The sequence below is a fragment of the Hirundo rustica genome, chromosome 1 (genome assembly GCF_015227805.2).
Source record: "Hirundo rustica isolate bHirRus1 chromosome 1, bHirRus1.pri.v3, whole genome shotgun sequence".
Lineage (NCBI taxonomy): Eukaryota > Metazoa > Chordata > Aves > Passeriformes > Hirundinidae > Hirundo > Hirundo rustica.
In genome coordinates, this window is record NC_053450.1 from 151,026,022 (window position 1) to 151,045,682 (window position 19,661).

Below are 19,661 nucleotides of genomic sequence, written 5' to 3' on the forward strand. Positions count from 1 at the left end.
AGGGTGTCCTATAGCACAGTCACAAACTGAAGATTAAAATAAATCTTAAAAAAAATAAACTAGAAGGAATTTAATATACAATGCATTCTGTGTAAATATTCCTTTCATTCCATATTCACATTTTCTAGCCTGGTGCACTCTAATCATGGAGCTCTTAGACCTGATTGCATTACCTTGGTGCATTGGGGAAAAAAGTCTCTTTGTAAATGCGGGAGTCATACTGTAAAACCTTCCTCCTCAATGCCTGACAGCCAAGCCTACTGATTTTAGGCTTATGGGCAAAGAATTTACAAATCTACTGCTTGTTTGCACCAATATATATACTTAAATTTTCATAAAATTATTATTTTTGTTTTGGATGGATTGGGCTGCTGGTTCTCTCAATAAACCAGGAACACCAATTAATTTCTTCCATTCTATTCTCCAGCAAGTGTGGTACCTTGTGTTCAAACCACATCAATTTTGTGAGTGTCTTTACACAACAGTTCTCAATTATTGGGACATTCATTTTTAGAACAAAGCAGTATTTTTCTTAGCTTTGAACACTGGTTACAGCATTGCTTGGTTTGACACAAAATACAGACTCAAGCAGGCAGGGATTCATAACATGGGTTTTATATATATACATATATTTATATATATGCCAAGCTGGTTTTCTAATGACCAGTCTGGCTACCTGGGCATGCACAAATAAGAGAGAAAATCCAACTTTACCCCCTTAGAAAGACCACAACTCTCTCCCCATGCTGGAGGGAACATGATCTCAGCAGACCCTTCTGATTTAACCCTTTCCTCATCTTCTGGCCTCTCTATTAACTCACTCAGGGGGTTGGAACTGGATTACCCTTAAGGTCTCTTGCAGCCTCAGCCATTCCATGATTTTGTGGCTGCACAGCTGGGTTTTGTAGTGTGAAAGAGAGATTTACCATCACTGTCTCCAGCATTTGGGTACCTGAGGCACATCAGGAGATTATGAGATTTTACATGTGTGCTACAACTGGGGGCTGCCAAGAGGGCATCTGACAAAAATCACAGCCAGGTGTTTTTATCCTTCCAAGGGCTTAACAAGGGCACAGTTCTTGTTTATCTGCTGCTACTCTTCTCAAAACACATCATCTAGGAGGTCACAACAAATAGGAGTGTGAAGCCTTGGAGCAAGAGCAGTAGGCAGCTTGGTCCACCACTGATGTCATCTGTGCTTTGAGTGAGGGGGTGGATGAGTTTTAAATCTAGAGGTCCGGTCCAACCTGTATTAATTTAATTCTGAATGCATAAAAGGGCTGTAGGAGTCTTATCATGCCTGAAAATTGTATACAACATAATGCCAGCACGCCATTCCTGGTGGAAAAACACAGAGTATCTCAGGTATGACAGCCAGAGGGAAGCAATACTTTTAAAACTTGGGTTTGTTCCATGATTCTTTCCTAGGATGCCAATGAGCGAATTTTGTTGGGCTTGCCTTGGTTTTACTCAGCCTTTAAATTCTCCTAGTGGCAGTCCTGGTAATTCTGTTTAGATTTATTCCATTTCATGGTCAATTTTTCTCTTCCCTTCCCTTTTTTGCTTCTGAACAGCCGCTATCCGCGGCTGGGAAGGGCAGGACACCGATCCCAAGATCCCACCACTAATCAGAGCAACTTCACTTGAGCAAGTGGCATTTTCCAGCTGACATTTGGGCATTTTAGGCGCGATGATGGCTCCTACCACGGTCACATGGAAAGATGGTTCTGGGAGTCCTTGGTGTCACGGGTTGCGACCAACCACGCGCTGAAGCAAGGTTGCTCATTCTCGCATGACCCTCTGGTGATATTCCCCCGAAACCTCTGCCAGCGGGCTCTGTCCGGGGAATTACGCCTAAGGACTTGGCGGAATCTTTCTCCTATTAGGGTCTGGGAGAGAGGAGAGCGCTGCGCCCTGAGGGATCTCTTTGGATGACCTTCTGTGAGACACAGAGGATAATGTCCAAACAGGGAGTAAATTTTGCTGCAGAGAACGCATACCAGTGGAGGTAACAGGACTGGAGTGTCGCAAGGCATCTGGAGGAAAAAGTACCCAAATAGCTGGCATTGGATAAATGTTCCTTTCCCATCAACGGGCAACCAGAAATGGTCTCTCCACTTCTGTCAGGTTTTTCCCAGCAATACTTGCTAGCTGCCAGGGCTGTGACCCTACCTTGGGTTCACATTTCCTGACCCAAGAATGTTCCCTGTTGACCCTAATCAAAGCTATTTTGAGATGATAGCACATTAACAAGTCTCCCCAAGAAAAAAACGACCTATGGCTTATCTGGGTCACCCAACTCCCGGAAAACTGTGACCTCAGCAAACTTTCAGCAACTATTTCAAGAACATACATTATCTTTGTTGCCTTTGTTATCTGAAAAAAAGGGGCCTGAATCTGGAACATATTTGTTCAGGACGTAACCTATGCTGGATGTGTTTAGAAATGTCATAGTTTGAATTTAGACAGCTGGTGAGCTAACACGGTAAGAAATTAACCCTTCTCCGCTTGCTCTTCTTTTTCACATAATCTCCTTCTTTCACAAATATTAACTTTCATAATCCTAAATATACTAAATATCTCTTTATAAAAAGTCAGTAAAGACAGCACTAGATAAACCTGCCCAGTGCATACCGTTCTATGTTTTCATTTTAGTAGTTTAAAGCCTTGTCATCTCAGCTAACTAGACTATTGTTTGTTGGCTTACTTGGTTGGCTTGCTAGACTGAAGTGACAGCTGCATGAGGTTTAATTGCAATAGTAAATTTGGGCAAAAATATTGGAAATATTTAATAGCAGCTGATTACGGGAAAACACTTTGTTTCCCTGCATAAATTAAACCTCATGTTAATGTCATTGCTATAAGAATCATTTGGACTTTCAGTTTATGGCAATTTGACTTGAAATTTTATGAGCGAATAATCACGCTGTGTTCATGCATTTTTGCCAATCCGTGAGCAATGTGGTCACATTGAGCCGAAACAGTAAACTTTGAAAACTGTGCATGGATAATACGCGCTGCAGAGGAAAGGAGAGTCGATGTGTTGAGGAGGATGCCACCTGCACCTGCAGGTGTCCCTGGACACCATGCACTGGGCTGAGGGCTGGGAGCAGACTCTCCTCCAATTCCCATGTAGAGCTCAAGGCTCAGCTGGCTGCATCCTGGGAGAGCAGAAAAACACCTTGACTTGCACAGGCACTGATGAGGAACTAGGAGAGATTAGGAGTAAAAAAAAAAAAAAAAAAAAGCAGGAACAATGGTGCTCAGGAGGAAGGTGCAGGAACCAGAATCTATGTAGATGTAATCCAAGGCAAACTTGGGCTTCAGCTCACAGTGCCTTCGTTTCTGCATTTCTCTGCTGCCAGAATGATCAGCAGGCTTCAAAGTTGGTTAAATACTTCCAGTGATCCATCTAGAAGAGCCCTGCTTGCTACCCTGCATTCCACTGAGAGCACTGAGGAAGAACTGACAAACTGGGCTGGTTCCATTGTGTCCTGCACTGTGGAATTTCAGGCAAGTCTGTTTATTTTAAGACAAATCAAATTTCAGAGTGTTGCTGCTCTAGGAATGCGTTGTGTGATGTCTGCCCTGTTTCTTTTGAAAACTGGATGGTGGTCGTGGCCAACTAGAGTTTCAGAATTTATAAACTGGCATCTGAGCAGCACTGATCTCACAGCACTGGCTTGTTTGAACATCTATAACGTAATCACTTTGCAGGGCACAACAGAGATTGCTGCTCACTAGCCCCATTAAGAAATATATTGTGAAAGAATGAAAACACCAGATTTCTAAATGTTATTGCACGGGCCTGAATAGTTACACCATGCTTTCTTCCATTAACTGCATTAATTTTTGGCTACTTCTTTTAAGCAGAGATGCCAAAAAAATGTTTAGATCCTAGGGACATTTGTAAGCCCTGCAGGGCTCCCTTACCTCATTCAATCATCTTTCTCACAGATATAGAGATGCACATTTTTGCTGACTTCAGGGGCATTCATACACCCAGCAAATCATCTCTGTCTGATCCCATCTGAGCGGCTCTGTTTTTGTTAATAATAATGCTTGAATTTTCAAGGGACTGTTCTTACACTCAGCTAAGCCTATTTTCCCAACCCAGATTTAAAGGAAAATGAAGAATTTGACTGAAGTAATATTTGGAATAGAAGCCACACTGAGAAGCAATAACTTAGGATGTTATTTACTTGATATATTTATTTTAACATAGATCTTCTGATGTAGCTGGGTTTTAAATCTGTGTTTTGGAGCAGGCTGGTGTTAAAATATTAATAAAATGATGGGTGAATTTCAGTATTAAAAGAGATATGTAAGAGTGGTCTGTAGTTCTAAGATAATTATATTAAATGCCCTTTACATAACACTTCTCTGACCAGATGAAAGTTACTGGATGTGCTAATCTTGACACCTTTTAAAATAAATGGAAGAGAGTCTCCGAGACTCCTGAACTGTCCAGACAGATTCTATGAACTGCCTGGATACATTTAAGCAACAGAAACATCCTGATCTGGTCTGTTCTTTACCAAATTTGATCATGCATAAATATTGGAAGGCAAAATTCTCCACTGGCCAAGTGACAAAAATCAGCATTTAAAAAAACCAACCAACCAACCAAAAACCCAACTCTTTATGGCACAAATTATGATTTTAAAAGCCTAAGACTTAAGAAGCTGCAGAGCATTTTAGAGTACGCTCTTGGCTTATCTCACCTTGGAAATCCAAAGACTAATGATAATAAGGGATTTTTGGAGTGTGTGTTTGGAGCATCATAGTGCCTAAGAAACGAAGTGCATCCAGTGAAATTCTACCGCAAACGACCAGAGCAACATGGTGAGAAGGTCAGGAGATGCTAAATAAGAGAAAAGGAGGTTTCTTGCCTCAGCATTGCAGTGAAACATGCAGGCTCTTACCTTCAGGGAAGCAATCTTCAGGCTCCATCAGCTCCTCAGCAAACTCAGGGATCTGCTCCAGCAGTTCTGCAGGATTTGTCAAATCCACTGTGCTGCCTTCAGAAAGACTGATTTCATCAAGCTTGTTGTCAACAAGAGCAGAGATGAGGAAAACAGATTGATCAGACATCCTGAAGGAAGTAGCTGAGTTATGATTCCACTAACCAACACCCCAGCTGAAGCCACCACAGCAGAGACATTGCCATGCAATTCTCAAGGTGCCACTCCTTGGAGACTGCTCTGCCTATCCTGAGACCACGTGTTGACCCATCAACAACAACACCTTAACATACAGACCTTACTTTTTGAAACAAAAGAGAAACAAAGCACAGAAAGAGAGCGGACAGCCATTGAATATTAAACACAGAATCTTAGAATGATTTGGGCTGGAAGGGACCTTCAAGATCATCCAGTTCCAGCCCCCCTGCCATGGGCAAGGAAACCTGGCACTAGACCAGGTTGCTCTGGTTAATGGTAGGAGGAACCTTGGAATGATGGACTTCACCTGTTTGACATCCTGAAGGCTCGTACCTTTGGGTGGAGGTGTTCCAGGAGGGGGACTTGACTCCTGAAATGCTGAAGGATGAATTGGATGACCTGCCCTGGGTCTATTGGGCCTCATTCCTGAGGTTCCTCACTCACAGCCAGTGGGTGAAATCTGCACCTACTCAGTCAGGACCACATTCTGCTCCTGCTGACAGCCTCTCCTCCAAGAGGAGCAGAAATCCCTGTTGCCAGCATCCAGTCACAGGAAGCTAAAGTACAAATATGTGAGAGGGCTCTTCCTCCTATCTCAGACCGTGCCTGACTGGTTCTCACCATATGACATGGCCCCCTGCCTTTCTTTCACACCTTTCACATCTCCAGGTGATGCAAGACGAGGAACACATGGCTTTTGGAAGTGTCTCAAGGGCTCTACCACTTGTCTGAAATATTTGACACCATCATCTTAGGTGCATTGTTTAAATTCTGTGTTTCTCACATCCTCCTCTGCAAAATGGGGCAAGAATATTCCCAATCCCTGAAGCATTGGTTGTCTCATCTATTTTAGAGCAGGAACTCTCAAGCAGATCTGGGTAAAAGAAAAAGTTCTGGGGAATATATTATTTTCAAAATCTGTGTTGAAGGCTGAAGCCATGATTAAAAGACATATTTAGATACATGCTTCAGTAAGTCACCCAAATATGAAGTAGAAATTTAATTTCAGGTTAAACTGTCCTTTTACAGAATCAAGACACTTTCTTTAGAAGAAAATAGGAAATGTTTCCCCCCTATTTCATTTTGCTAGGTAAAATAAAGGATTTCTATTTTGTGTTAATCCAAAATCATTTTTTACTTGATCTACTTGTAAATTTTACAAGCTAAATAGCTTGGCCACTAGTGAAAGACCTGATATTTGCCCAGTCCTGCTCACAGTTTGTTTCTGGGTGTATTAGAGATTATCTGGTGTAAGTGGGCAATACCAAAGCTGGTATCTTCTATGGGTCATGGCAGTGACAAATAGCTCCAAGCAGGAGAGGTGTGTTATTTGTGAACTGGTTTACTCTGTTCTCTGAGTTCCCACTTAAAAGTTTTTGTGCTTTGTCTCGCAATACTATTGCCTTCATTTAAAAAATAAATGAGGGCAATAATACTTACCCATGCTTTTAAACAGCCTGTGAGATAGTTATATGAGAGATGGTGTGTACAGACAAAGTATTATTTTCATAAGCATGATGGTGATGGAGTAAAAGACTAGGCACAGCTTTATATATTTATTATTAATGTGAAAATGGGCCCTCTGTTTTCCAGCATACACAGTCAATGCAAAATTTATAGCTGAATTCAGAGAAATGTTGAACCTGGGGTAAAATGGGCAAGACTGAACATTCCAGCAGCACTTGCAAGTGGGGGTGGAAGCTACTTGTTTGCAATTAGCTGCAGCATCCAGAAGGTCAAAGTCTTGGCTAGGGTTTTTAATGCCCTACTCAAAAGATCTGCAAACAATTGAGAAGAGACCTTTTAAAGAGAGAGTCAAAACAGAAAGAACAGAACAGGTCCAAGATATGGATAAAGCCTCTGAAAACCCATTTTCAGAATGCAACTGTCATATAGAACCCATTTCCTACAGACTCACAACTGTGTATGATGGTGGGAAAAAATGTCATACCAAGTTTTAGCACAGTCAGAACTTTATGATACTATTCATCTGGGAATGCATTTAGTCATTATGTGTTCCGTTATGAAGATGTCAAAACAGAGATCACTGAAATAGTCCTAAATCATATGCAGCTGTAGGATGTAGAAAACAGGGATTCCAATGAGAAGAGAAGCTTTGTTGTGTATAATTCTTACCAATAGCCAGAAATCAAAGAAAGCTGTGAGAGCAATGTCAGCTCGATAAGGTTTTTAACTAGAGCTGGATTTAGCAAAGACAGGTTAGGAAATTCACAGAACAAAATACAATGAAATTATCACAGACTATTTATCAGGATGAGTTTCCAGGAAATATTAGAATCCATCAGTGTCAAAAGGAGGTGGGGAACATGCAAGGACAACAGAGAGGTTTTCTTCTGAAAAGCCTTCAAATAAGAAGAGACAATGAACATGGATTCAGAAAACAGAAAAGGTTTGAGGGTCTGAACAGGGACTAGAAAAAGGAACCAGGGAGAGGAGGAAAAGATTAGGGATGATTCTGGGAAGGAAGCAAAGGTCGCTCTTTGCCAGAAAGGTTAAAGGGATTAAGAAGGTTTTCATGAACTCAGGGAAGAGTCAGGGACACAAGAGCAAACGATGAGGGGAATATAGCTAATCAAAATTCAGTTGTCTAAGAAAATAAACACTTCTTCAAATCATCCAGCAAGGGGATCAATAACAAGAAGGGGGACAGCCTGTTAGAATTAATATAAATGTAACTAGAGAAATATCTAGAAAGCCTATATATAGACATACAAACCAGCAGATCCAGGCAAGGTACACTGCAGAGCATAAAGGGATCCAATACACCCAGTTAACACATCATTAGCAATTAATAGTGAATGCTCATGGAAAACTGGAAACGGCCCAGGAGAGCAGCAATAAGTAAACACAACACTGAGCTGAGAGAGGAGGAAACGGGAATAATCATGGGAATCACAGATCACTAAACACTTGCTGTAGCCTGTGATTAAAGTAAATCAAATAAAGACAGAGAGGAGAAAAAGAAAATGCTTACTCAGAGTGAAATGTCAAAGACATAAAGGCAGTGAGGTGGTTTTCCTGTGTGCTAGGAGAACTCTGCAGAAACAGGGTGAAAAGAGGTCAAAAGAAGGCAAAAAGGACAAATACAGAATCTCCTCCTTTCTTGGAATAATTGAGCAGAGGAAGTGTGCCAGGCAGAGGCAATGGGATCTATCAGAGACCCCTTTGGAAGATCTTCTCCTGGTGCATAAATTCATATTGCAAAAGGCAGTTTTAAAAGTGTTTGTTGGTGGAGTGACTGTTTTAAGTACACAGACAGGGCTTCCACACCCACTGCTTGTGCCTGTAATAGCAGCAAATTGATCTGAAAGTGTTTTTCAGAAAGCCTTCAGCAGTGAGACGCTGAAATCTCATTGAAAGTTGATGTTTGCTCAAGGATTAGCCCTCTTACCTCCCTTCTTCTCTGCCTCACCTCTGAAAATAAGAGCCTTAATCTATCAAATTGACATATGATATACAAACCTCAAGAAAACAGTTGGATGTCTGTAATAGAAAAGCCTACTTTTAAAATAAATTGTAATTGGCTTGGGTTCACCCATTGCTGTGCAGAGAAAAGCCATTCTAAGGACCCAAATATAGCACAAACTTTCTCTTCAGAGAAGGGAATCTGTGGGGATTAGGGTCAGCATTATCTTCAGTAAAGATATAGAAGAGGTCCTGACCAATATAATCCTCATGTTAGCTGATAATATTAAATTGGAGAGAGTACTGAAATTGAGGAAGCAGAAGGGAAAAGAGAAGGGAAACATGGAGAGAATATAGCAAAATGGGACATGATTTAAAAAAAGTACAAATGGGCAAGTTACAGGAAAATTTCAATGGACATTTTGGGAACCTGGAGTAATATTAAAAAAAAATTGGACGTGATTTTGTCGTGAGATATAATGATGTAGAAAACCATATGAAAGCATCATGTCTAGATAATGAAATATTATCTCTTCTTTTACGGTTCTGTAGAAATTGTATTTGGAATATTGCACTTGCTTCTTGGCAGAAGAGCTCCAAAAAGGAACAGTTGAGAGAGTTGCAAAGAAAGAAGTAAAAGAAGTCAGATAAAGGGCACAGAGATATTAATTTACAAGAAATAATGAAATGAAAGAACAATGGTACATGACTTCAGGGGGCAAGCCCCAGCCAACAGGAAGCAAGCAAGAGTCTACTCAAGTGATATTAATTCATACAAAGAGACTGATGGATAAAATTGGTAAAAGGCAGTAATGAAATGGCACTTTGAAAGGGAAAAAAAAAGGTAAAAAAATGTTGGTATTTAAGGCAATATACCCAGCCATGAGATATTTCTTTTTAGCAAGTCAATTATTCCTTTTGGTAAATGAAGGAATCTAAGTTGCCTGATCCATTTAAAGCCAGATTCCACAAAGTCATACAGAGTATTTCATGGGTCAGCATTTTGGCAGAGAAAGCAACCAGTTTGTACTCCGAAGTCTTCTCCTCCCGTGACACCAATGATTTTATTTCTATGGTGCCTTTCTGATGATTATATTATAGAGAATGAATTTTTAATCATATAATGTACCCTTTACTGACACCAACAGTGTTTTACTCAGAACGCGTCTGGCGTTTCCTGTTACTGACAATCACTGGAAGCCTCTTGGGCATACCAAACCTGTTACACCCTCGCAGTTGTTGGCTTTATTTGGCCAGTTGCAACTTCTTGGGACATTCATCAAAAATATGATGAGCATGTCCTTTTGTGTCGGCACAAAGATTACTTCTGCACGGGGGGACCGTGAGCATGTAATGTCCACGAGATCTGCCCCTCCAAAATAGCATCCTTTGGGCTTTGCTCTTTTATGCTGGCATTCATCGCCTCGCGTGAACTTCCGTTTGATTTCAAGTCATCCCTGGATTATTGCCATGTTCCTCCACCTCTTTCTAAGCAGCTGCAAATAGAATCAATTATACTCTGCTACAGAGAGGTGGCATTTGTGTCTCAGGACCCTTTGAAAGTTGGGGGAGGAAATGGGGATTATTTCTTTATCACGATGTTGCTGAATATATCGGGGCTAGAATGTTCCTGACTTATCATGACATTTTGTTGTAGCACTAAAGAAGGGCATAGTTTTCTGGCCTCCCTGTTAGGATCACAGGGTTCATTTGTCTTGAAAAGATATTTAAACATGAAGGATACCTAATCCCCTGAGAGAAAAGTGCCTGACACGGTCTTCTAATTCCTCCTAGTTATAGTGCTTCTTTACATTGTTTGAAAGTTTTGTGTTCCTTTGCTAAATATACACACTTTTTTTTTTTTCTTTTTTTTTTTTCCCCTGAGACCAGGGTATCAAATATTTGAGTCTCCTCCCTCTAAATTCAGAATGTTTTCTTTCTGAAAATGAATATGCCAAGAAGTACTCAGGCAAGGATTACCCTTTGAAGGAGCACTTCATGGTTGGAGGATTTCTGGTTCCTGTGAGTGGAATTTATCTCACCTAAGTGCTCCCTTTATAGTTAATGGAGAGAAATAGGCACTTTGATGACATCTGACCTAATGTAAATGCTGCTTTCAGCTGGAGACACATTTACCTGCCTACATTGTCTATAGAAAGGCCTCAGATGACAAGTTCAGATGCAGATTGTCTGCATTTAGTTCAGTAAATTCCACCCCATATGACAACATGAATCAGCAGGCTTGGAGAAGGGGAGCCCTGGCTCTGGGATGGGGCTGTTTCCCTTGTCCGGTCAAGATTTCTCCATGGGATTGCTCCTGCTGGGCACAAACTTGTCAGCAGTTTTATAGCAGAACTGGGAGGGGTGAGTTGTGTGTGAGTACTGTGCCACCCTTTCCCTTTCATTAATTTTGCCCCACACAACCATCCCTGGTTCCAATCTCAAGCACCTGTGGAGTTTTACAAACTCCCAGGACATCCCAAACCTCCATTTCCTGATTTCAGAGAGAGAAATACACACATAATAAAGACAATATTATGCCAGTAAAATGCTTAATCTAAAAGGGACGAACCCCTAAAAAGTCAGCAAGGAGGATACAGGCAATTACACAGCCTGGAGTCACTCAGTGTACAGTACAAACACATTATTTTTGATATTTATGTTTATAAGGACAACATAATCTTACAACTTGAAAATAAATGTCAATGTGCACACATCAAGAAACAATTAATGAGCTGCACTTTGGCCAAATCAACTGAATAATACCAAAGCTTGCTCTTTAGTTAGTACCTTCAATCAGCTACTTAATTTGTCGCACCTTTCTTGGGCGTGTGTTAACAGGAAAAGAAATGTTAATCTGTGACAGAGAGCAGATGCCCTCCAGTGAACTCAACATTCAGGTCTGCCAAGTCAGCAGATGTCATTCCAAGAGCTGCTTTTCAGTGGGAAATCACCTAATATTTTCTCCTAAAATGAGACAGTAACATTATAGATGATTTCGTGGTTGGTTGTGTTTTTTTTTTTGTTTTTTTTTTAACCAAAAGCCTCTTACAATTCCAGCTTAATTTATAATGCACGTTTTCCAAGCTTCCCAATTATTTTTATAACTACAAAATCCTCTCTCTTCTTTACTAAGACCTATTACACACTATTGATTTCCTACCCCTTGACAAACATGTATTTTTACAAGCCATAAACCCCACACAAACAAGTGGCATGCACTATGGAGCTGGTGCAATGAATTTCATGCAGTATCAGGTAGGAAAGTTTTTTGTGTTACCTCTTTTTTCCCTACTGGAGGTGGTGCCTCAGCCTTCAACTGCTTATCCACGTGCAACTCACTTAACTCTTCATAAATCTCAGAGTTCTGACTCCGGACTCCTGGGCTTTGGCATCGCTGCCCCCTCAGCTGCAGCTGCTTTTCCTGCTGGAAATAATCCTAGATGGGTTTATTTTCTTTTTCTTTGATAGCATGCTTATTTCTTAAGGAGAACTCTCCAGCTAGAAGAGAAAACAACCTGGACTATTCTCATCAGGGGACAACATCTTAAGGAAAATGGCAAGAAATGAGATAACACAAGTTTATGTTGCAAATTTTGAGCTTTAGCAACTTGGATATGCCAAGATATCTGGCCACAGAAAATGGACACACAAATAAATCAACATTTTTTCTGAGTCTGTTGCTGAGGTGGGAGGAAATTCCCTTGCCATCTCCATTTTGAGCCTGGTTTTGAGACACAAACTTCCTCCAGTGACCTGAGGTGCAGAGAGAGCTGGCTGCCAAATAACCAAGGGGTGTACTTTGAAAATTCACAGTGAATTCACTGAAAATTGAGTGGTGGCACTCAATGTAAAAGCTGGAGAAAGGCACGAGGGCAAAACCCAATATTGTTCTACAAGCCTGCTTGAAACTGTCTGAAAAATCCCCACACCCAGAGTAGAAAAGATACACATTGGAGAGGAAGAAAATGCAAAGTTCACTGGAAAATATAAAAGATATCTGAAAATAGGTATGGAAAAAGTGCAGGTAAACACTCAAATGTATGAGGCTCCTATTCAGCAAAACACTTAAGGCTACTTTGCACCCACTGAAGCACACGCGGCTCAACCACAGGCTGAAAGGAGAACGCACTCTGAAGCACTTCCCTGAAAGAGGATGGACTCTGGAAGCACAGCAATAATTTTTTCTCTCAGTAAACACATTTGACTAGACCTAGTGCTTGCTAGTAGTATGCGTGGTGCCATTAAATCCAGCTGCTTCTTCCTGGGGTGGTGATTACTGCTGCTGAGCTCTCAAGAAGTTCTCCCAGGACTAATGGCAGAGGAAAGGATGTTTGCAGGGTTGGTCCCTCCCTCTGGAGGCCCAGGTTCTCTCTTTGTATGGCTTTATTGATCCACCTAAGGCAGGGATTTCACTGAAAACTCCACAGCTCATCACAGCGCTGCCACTGTTCATGCCATTACTAACGCAGCTACTAAAATATTAATAAAACCCCAGCTGGATTCAAAGGGCTGTGTTGAATTGCTTACAGAGGGACTTCCATGCTGAGAAAAAAATTACAAGCATAACCAGATTTCAATAGCAATTTTTTAAACCTATTTATCTTTCACTTGTCCAGCTATTTTTTCCCTTTCCCTTGGCTTGACTGGCATTCAGTGTTATTCAGGTAATAAGCAAATTTCCCTTCCCCAGGGAGTCCCAGACTACCTGCCTCAGTTTTAAAGCCACATCACGGCAGGAAGTCCCTCAAGAGGTACCTGGAGCAGAAAAACACTTTATTCCAAATGTAACTATCTGAAAGACCAAATGATAGAAAGGAAGCTGTTGGTTAAGCAAATTGCTCTCCGTATAAATACTTTTGGACTGTCAGGTTTGTACCAATGTTTTCAAACATCATTGTGTGTTTCTGAGAAATTAATTTAAAATCAAATTACTTGTTTCCTGCTTTGGAGGGCATGTGGTCTAAAATATATTCAAACTTTAATAAATCAGATTATGCATGTCCAAACTTATACCTCCTGCGTAGGAAGGTACTACACACAATTTGTAGTCACACATTAACACTGATCTTCATAGGCCAATAACCACTGAGTTACAGGTATGGGTCTGACAAAAAGTAACACTTTTTAAGGCTTTTCAGCAGTCGTAATCCTTAGAAATATTGAGAAGGAGAGAAGCCAATGTGGAGGGAGAGAAGCCAACGTGGAAGGCACAGTACACACAACTAAGTCACTCAGCCACAAAATGTCCTTTTTTTTAGTGCAATGTGCATACAACTTAGTACCAAGTAATCTTAATGGCATGATATTGATTATAGCACTGGAACAACAGAAACCATTTTTTCACGTTGAAAGTGCAAAACAATCCGAGGTGAAGCCTCAAGTTCATTTACGCAGAAAGGTTGTGCACTCAGATTCATTAGAAACTGTGCACTGTAAGAGGACAGACCCTGTAACTCAGCTGATCTGATGAATATTCTAATTGTTAAGCAAATTGTTGTGTTAAGCTAGAGTCAAATGCCAAACTTACACAAATTCTTTATTTACTAATCCCTCTGTGTGGTACTAGGGCTTAGCAATGCTCTCCTAGAGACTAAAGTCCAGGAAATGCAGACCTGGCTTCTTCCCAGAAATCACACTTGTACCAAGTGTCCAATGAGTTAACGTTAATTAAAACTGATGAAATATATCCTGGCAAAATATTCAATGGGGGCATCATGCACATGTGCTCAGACAATGATTTGGTTCATCAACGTGTGTTTTCAGACTTGTCCTCTACATTCATAAGCTGGGAGAAAATGAGTAAAAGAAATAGACTGTTCCAAAGAGTCCGGTTGTGTAGACTAATCCCAAAAGGAGTGTTAGGGAATCAACTGAGTTTTTTGCAAACAAGCAATGACAGCCCTGGTGAACCATTCTCTTGAGATGCGACAGTCTCACCTCCAGCACACAGCACCTGAAAATCAGCAGAGATCTATCTGGGGAGAGGTGCCTTTGGTTTGTGTTGCATAACTTCGGGCTCTTTGCTTTTGTCCTGATTCCAGATGATTTGTTCTTCTGGTGGCAACAGCAGCAGGTCTGTCTCCTGTAAAAGCTTCCCTCCGTGGGTGGTTTACATAATTTATTTTTAATTTTTGTATCAAGTGCCACGTTGCCAAGGCAATACACATTATGTTAATATTTATCAATTCAGTCGCTTTCTTCATTTGTAAAGTAAAAACATTGAATGGTACTAAAACTTTGTGCATGCAAAGGGAGGTTTGGCAGCCCAGGACTGACCTCAGCGTAAACCAAAAGTTTGCTCACCTCTGCTCTGACATGGGCCCTAAAAAGAGGTGATCTGCCAACACCATAGCAGTGATTAGCACACGGAGGAGGGTGGACAGTGCCGTCCTCTCTCAGGCCACCTGCAGCACCAGGAAAACAGCTACCAGATTGGAAACAGAGCATAATCTGGGTGACATCTCAAGAGTGCTGGTGCACGGACCCACATACTTGTTTGCTGACACAAATAAATGCAAAGGCTCCACACTGTGTCGCGTCTCTGAAAAGCACAGATCGGCTAATTGTTCCAGGCTCAAATGGGGATTAGTGCAAATGCCTCTCCTCTGGAAAGAGGACTTGCTGCTGGCAAAACAAGGCAAATACCTGTCATCAGCGTGGATTCACTTTATTCCTTCCCCATAGAAATATCATTTTTTCCATTCTGCGCAAACAAATTTAGAAAGAGGATCCCAGCACTTGTCTTTTGGATGGTGATTGGTTCAAATGGGTTCTCCTGATTCTTCCCTCACTCCCTAGTTCATGACCCTAACTTGTGGCATTTATTCCCTGATTCCCTGGCTGTGGCTGTTGTGAGAAAGAAGATGTGCAAATCCTTTGATAACAGGAAGCTTCCTATCCCAAGCAGGTGGGGAGGAAAGAAATGTGAATTGGCTCTGGGGCCCTCTTCCCTTGCCATTGTCACTGCAGAGCCAGTGAGCAAAAATTATGCGGATGGATGAAGTTAATTATTTTACTATTTTATGAGAAGGGTTTTCCCTTTCTCTGGTGAGACAGTGCAAATGCAAAGTGCCGTTTACTCAGTCACAATGGGAAGTTTTGATGCCATGTATGTTCTCCACTCCCCACCATACTTATGCATCCAGCTTCCTCTCTGGAGACCACTTTTGAGACACTAATATGGATGCAGGGGTGTCTGAGTTCTGCAGTCACATTCCAGGAGTGAGCTGGTCAGGTACAGACTCAGGAGCAGAGGCTTGTCCCGGTCCCCCAAGTACATGCCTGCATACCCTGGGATCCTCCTTAACCGTGGGGTGTTGCCCATCAGAGGGTGCTGACGACAGAAGAATCTCTGCTTTAGCCATTCATTAATGAGTGATGCTATGACATTGAGTCTCCTCAAGAAATCCAGCTCCTTTAACAGATGACAACATATTTTAACTTGCAAAGTTTCCTATACCCAAATTTTGGATATGATAAGGGAGTGTGCAGAGCTTTTCATGTGTAGTAAACCCAGTTCAGCAGTGTGACAGGCATTGTTACAAGAGGGCTGTTTACTCTGTTAAGTGATTGTTGATGTTTGTGCTCCTCTTTGCAGACAGCTATGGATTTCACAAAACTGCCGTGCCTGGTAGCAATTGGCACCGTTTCTCAGCAACAGTTTGCATCTAGTAACTGGCACCCTTCCTCTGCAAAGAAGCCAAGAAGTAAATTATGGTGAAAACTGAACTGTTTATATACTACCTCTACACAAGTGGAGAAGCAAGCAGATTGCCGAGCTGCTGAAACACCGTGAGCTTGCATTACTGCCTTAGTGGCACTTGTTTCGTGTGTAAAGTAAACAGGAGACTGCAGTCTGCAGAGCTGCCAGCATGACAACTCTCAGATATGCTGAATTCAGTCTTTCTGAAAAGTCTTGAAAAATCAGAGCTGAAACAGGAGAGAAATAAATAACCACAAACCAGAGAAACGAGCTGTTGGTTCTTATTACCAGAACAGATCATTTATGATCCAGTTCTTTTCTTTCACAAATAAATGTAAATCCTTGTAGCACCAACAGAATCAGTGGAATTATCTTTCTGCATGAAGAAAGATCACCACATATATCAGAAAAAAAACCCTTACTTCCTTAATATAGGAAGGGGAAGATTAGTATCATCTATTCTGCTAGGAATAAAAGAGGGCTGGAGTGCAGCTGTCAATTTTAAATGTGCACATCTAATACTCTCTCTAAACTGCTATGAAGAATTGTGTCTGTAATGCAGAGTTGCCACTGCCCAGTTTAATGGGAAATCACAGGAAAACCTGTGGAGCAATACCACAGCACAGCACCAGGATTATAGCTGAGACACAAAATGGACTTGTGCTACACCATGTTCATTTATGAAAGCATTTTATTGGCAGACTACATTTGCAATACCAGTGTAAACTGTGTCCTGCCTTAAGGCTGACACACACATGTTATCATTTAAGACCTGCAAATTCCTCATAGAAGGGACAAAGCCAGGAAAGTCTAAACCTGATTATTTGAGACTGGTAATGCCCCCTCTCCATCCTATGTCACTTGGTCCATCATTCCACCTCAGCAGGAACAGCCAGACATCACAGCTCAGTACACTGAATTTTGTTCCATTTTGCAGCATTTATCCAGCCCTCCCTGTCATTTCTCTTGTCATTCATCTATGCAAAAGCCAGAAACAAAATGTTGCAAAGGGAATAGTGAAACATCAGAATTAGAAGGTGCTGCTCACACTTGCTCTGTAAACCCATATGCATTTTTTTTCTCACTTTCTTGATGACTCAGCCTTTACAGGAACTGTGTTTATATAAATCCAAATCACTAACGTGTGCATAATGGCCACATGGGCAAAACAGATGAAACACAATAGACTCTGAGTTCAGAAAGAACAGAGTTTGTTGCCCAGCCCCTGCGTAGATGATGACCCCAGCCTGGATGTCTGTAGGTCCCAGGTGATTTTCCATGTGTGCTGTCATCTGTCAGAGTTAAGGGCATGGAAGTCTGAAGTTACACCTATATAAGTTAAACACAGATCTTGTCCTTCTGTTTGACCTAAGAAACACATTTTCCCCCCAAAAGTCACAGGGCATTTGTAAGAAAACTCCAGTACCTGCTCTAAAAATAATGCACCTGTGAATAGTGAGCTGGATAAAATTAACAGAATCTGGCCATTACGATTCAGAATGTCCAACACTAGGGCTGGCCAGAAACCACATCTGCTCAGCAGAGGATGTTAACAGCAAAATCTCCCCTGGAAACAACCAGACCTGGTATTTTCTTCCATTTTGAATAATTGCAAACTAAAACTTTGCCAGACAAACCCCATCACAGGCACTAACTGCTGGTCTGTGCATGAGTGCTGGATGCTTTGCAAAACGTCATCCCTCAGAAGCAGCAGTTCAGCAGTGTTCCTTCTTGGATTAATCCAGAATCTTTTAAGCCTTTGAACTCTGGCAGCAGAGGAGCAAGGCATGCTTTTTTCTAATGGTTTCTGCCTTCCTGGCCCTAGATCTTTTACCACACAGAGCAACACACTGCCCATAATAAAACAGAAATTCATTATTCCAAGGGTTGACTTAAAACTTGTCTGAGAGGGAGAACTTGGCAAAAAAGATGGACTGCCAAAGTTAATTTATCCTGTTATCAATTCAATAGGCTTAAATAGGCATTGAAAGCGTTTCATAAGTGTTCATTGTTCAGAGTTCAAGCTAATACCTTCTGCTAAATTGCATTTTGAAGTTTAATCACAATCTACTTTATGTTTCTTTTGGTAATTGGGATCCCTCCACAGTATAATACGAAAAACTCAAACTAATTGGCTTCTCTGATGGAAGCTTAAATTTTGGAAATTTGCCTTGGAGTGCAGTCAGTGCGAGTGCCTGAAATAACCCAGAACCTTTCACCCAATTAAGATGTTAATATTTTGATCATTAAGAAAGTTTCATATTATTACAGGCAACAGCAACAAAATAATCATTATTTGAAGTGTTATGTTGGAGTATAATAAATGGAAGCTGTTTTACCCCTCCAACACATGCATGCACTGCCTCACGTGGCACGGGAGCTGCTGGGGAACTGGCTGCTGCTCTTTTTTTTTTTTTTGTCCAAAACGCTGAATGTCGGCATTCTCTTTACCAAAGGGAGAAACAGTGAGAAATGCTCATTTCTGGTCAGCCCTTTGCTCCGGGGAGGGATATGGATACTGGGAAATGGCATCCAGCAAGCTGTGACTGACACGCAGTCCGGGGTCCGGGCACTTGTCCAAACGCATGTTGTCAACTCTGCTGCGCCTGATATCGGCTCCTTCAACGCCAGCCTGGCCTTGTCCCCCCTCCTTTCTTTCTCTCCTCCATTAGCTCCCTGTGTTTCCTGCACCTTAGGTGTTGTGCTGTGGACAAATATGTTTCCCTGACACCAAGAGCTGAATGAGCACCCTAAAACCTTTGTTTGTGGTGTGGCTGCTCCAATTACGTTAGCAGAGATCTGACACGGGAGTTTCTGCCCCACTCTACTGCCACAAAATAAACACAGGCATCTTTCTACATGTAGAAGCCAAGATGAGGACATAGGTGCTTTAAATCTGCTGCTGGGATTTACAGTCCTGCTTCTTTTTTCTAATGCCCTCGCTGCTATTCTCCTGAAGACAATAAATCCAGAAATGCTCCCTTTTATTGCCAAAAATAATTAGCTAATAATTGACTTCCACACAGTTTTCAAGAAACACAAAGCAAAACATACAGCTTAGAAAGTGATAAATCCAGGCAAACTACGCACAGAATAATAATCAAATCCCCCTGCTATCTTACTTTGTCATCAGAAAAATACTGGCCCAAATAAAGGTGACAAGAAGGATGCTGTAAGATTTATTGTGTGCAGCGTGCATGTACACACGTGGGCTCCCTCTCCTCCCAGTGAGAACTGGGGAGTCATCAACAGGATTCAATGATATTTTATCCATTTACACTCAGGGAGAACGTGTCCCACAGACTGGAACTGCAAACAGACAGAATATAAATACTGTTTGAAAAGGGCATTAGGGTTCCTGACAGCAA

General features: G+C 41.4%; 1 protein-coding gene across 3 annotated transcripts in view; it reads right to left on the reverse strand.

The window, feature by feature from the left end:
• Positions 1-19,661, reverse strand: part of LOC120764554 (sodium channel protein type 5 subunit alpha-like) — a 215,693-nt gene that overhangs the window by 45,478 nt on the left and 150,554 nt on the right. Inside the window, exons 18-19 of one of the 3 annotated variants that reach the window (XM_058419748.1) lie at positions 11,869-12,015; positions 4,926-5,046 (exon numbers count right to left, since the gene is read on the reverse strand). In XM_058419748.1, the coding sequence (XP_058275731.1) occupies positions 4,926-5,046; positions 11,869-12,015 (268 nt within the window). Of the gene's footprint in view, positions 1-4,925; positions 5,047-11,868; positions 12,028-19,661 lie in introns of all 3 variants that reach the window. The other 2 variants (XM_058419747.1, XM_058419749.1) reach the window with 2 other exon arrangements.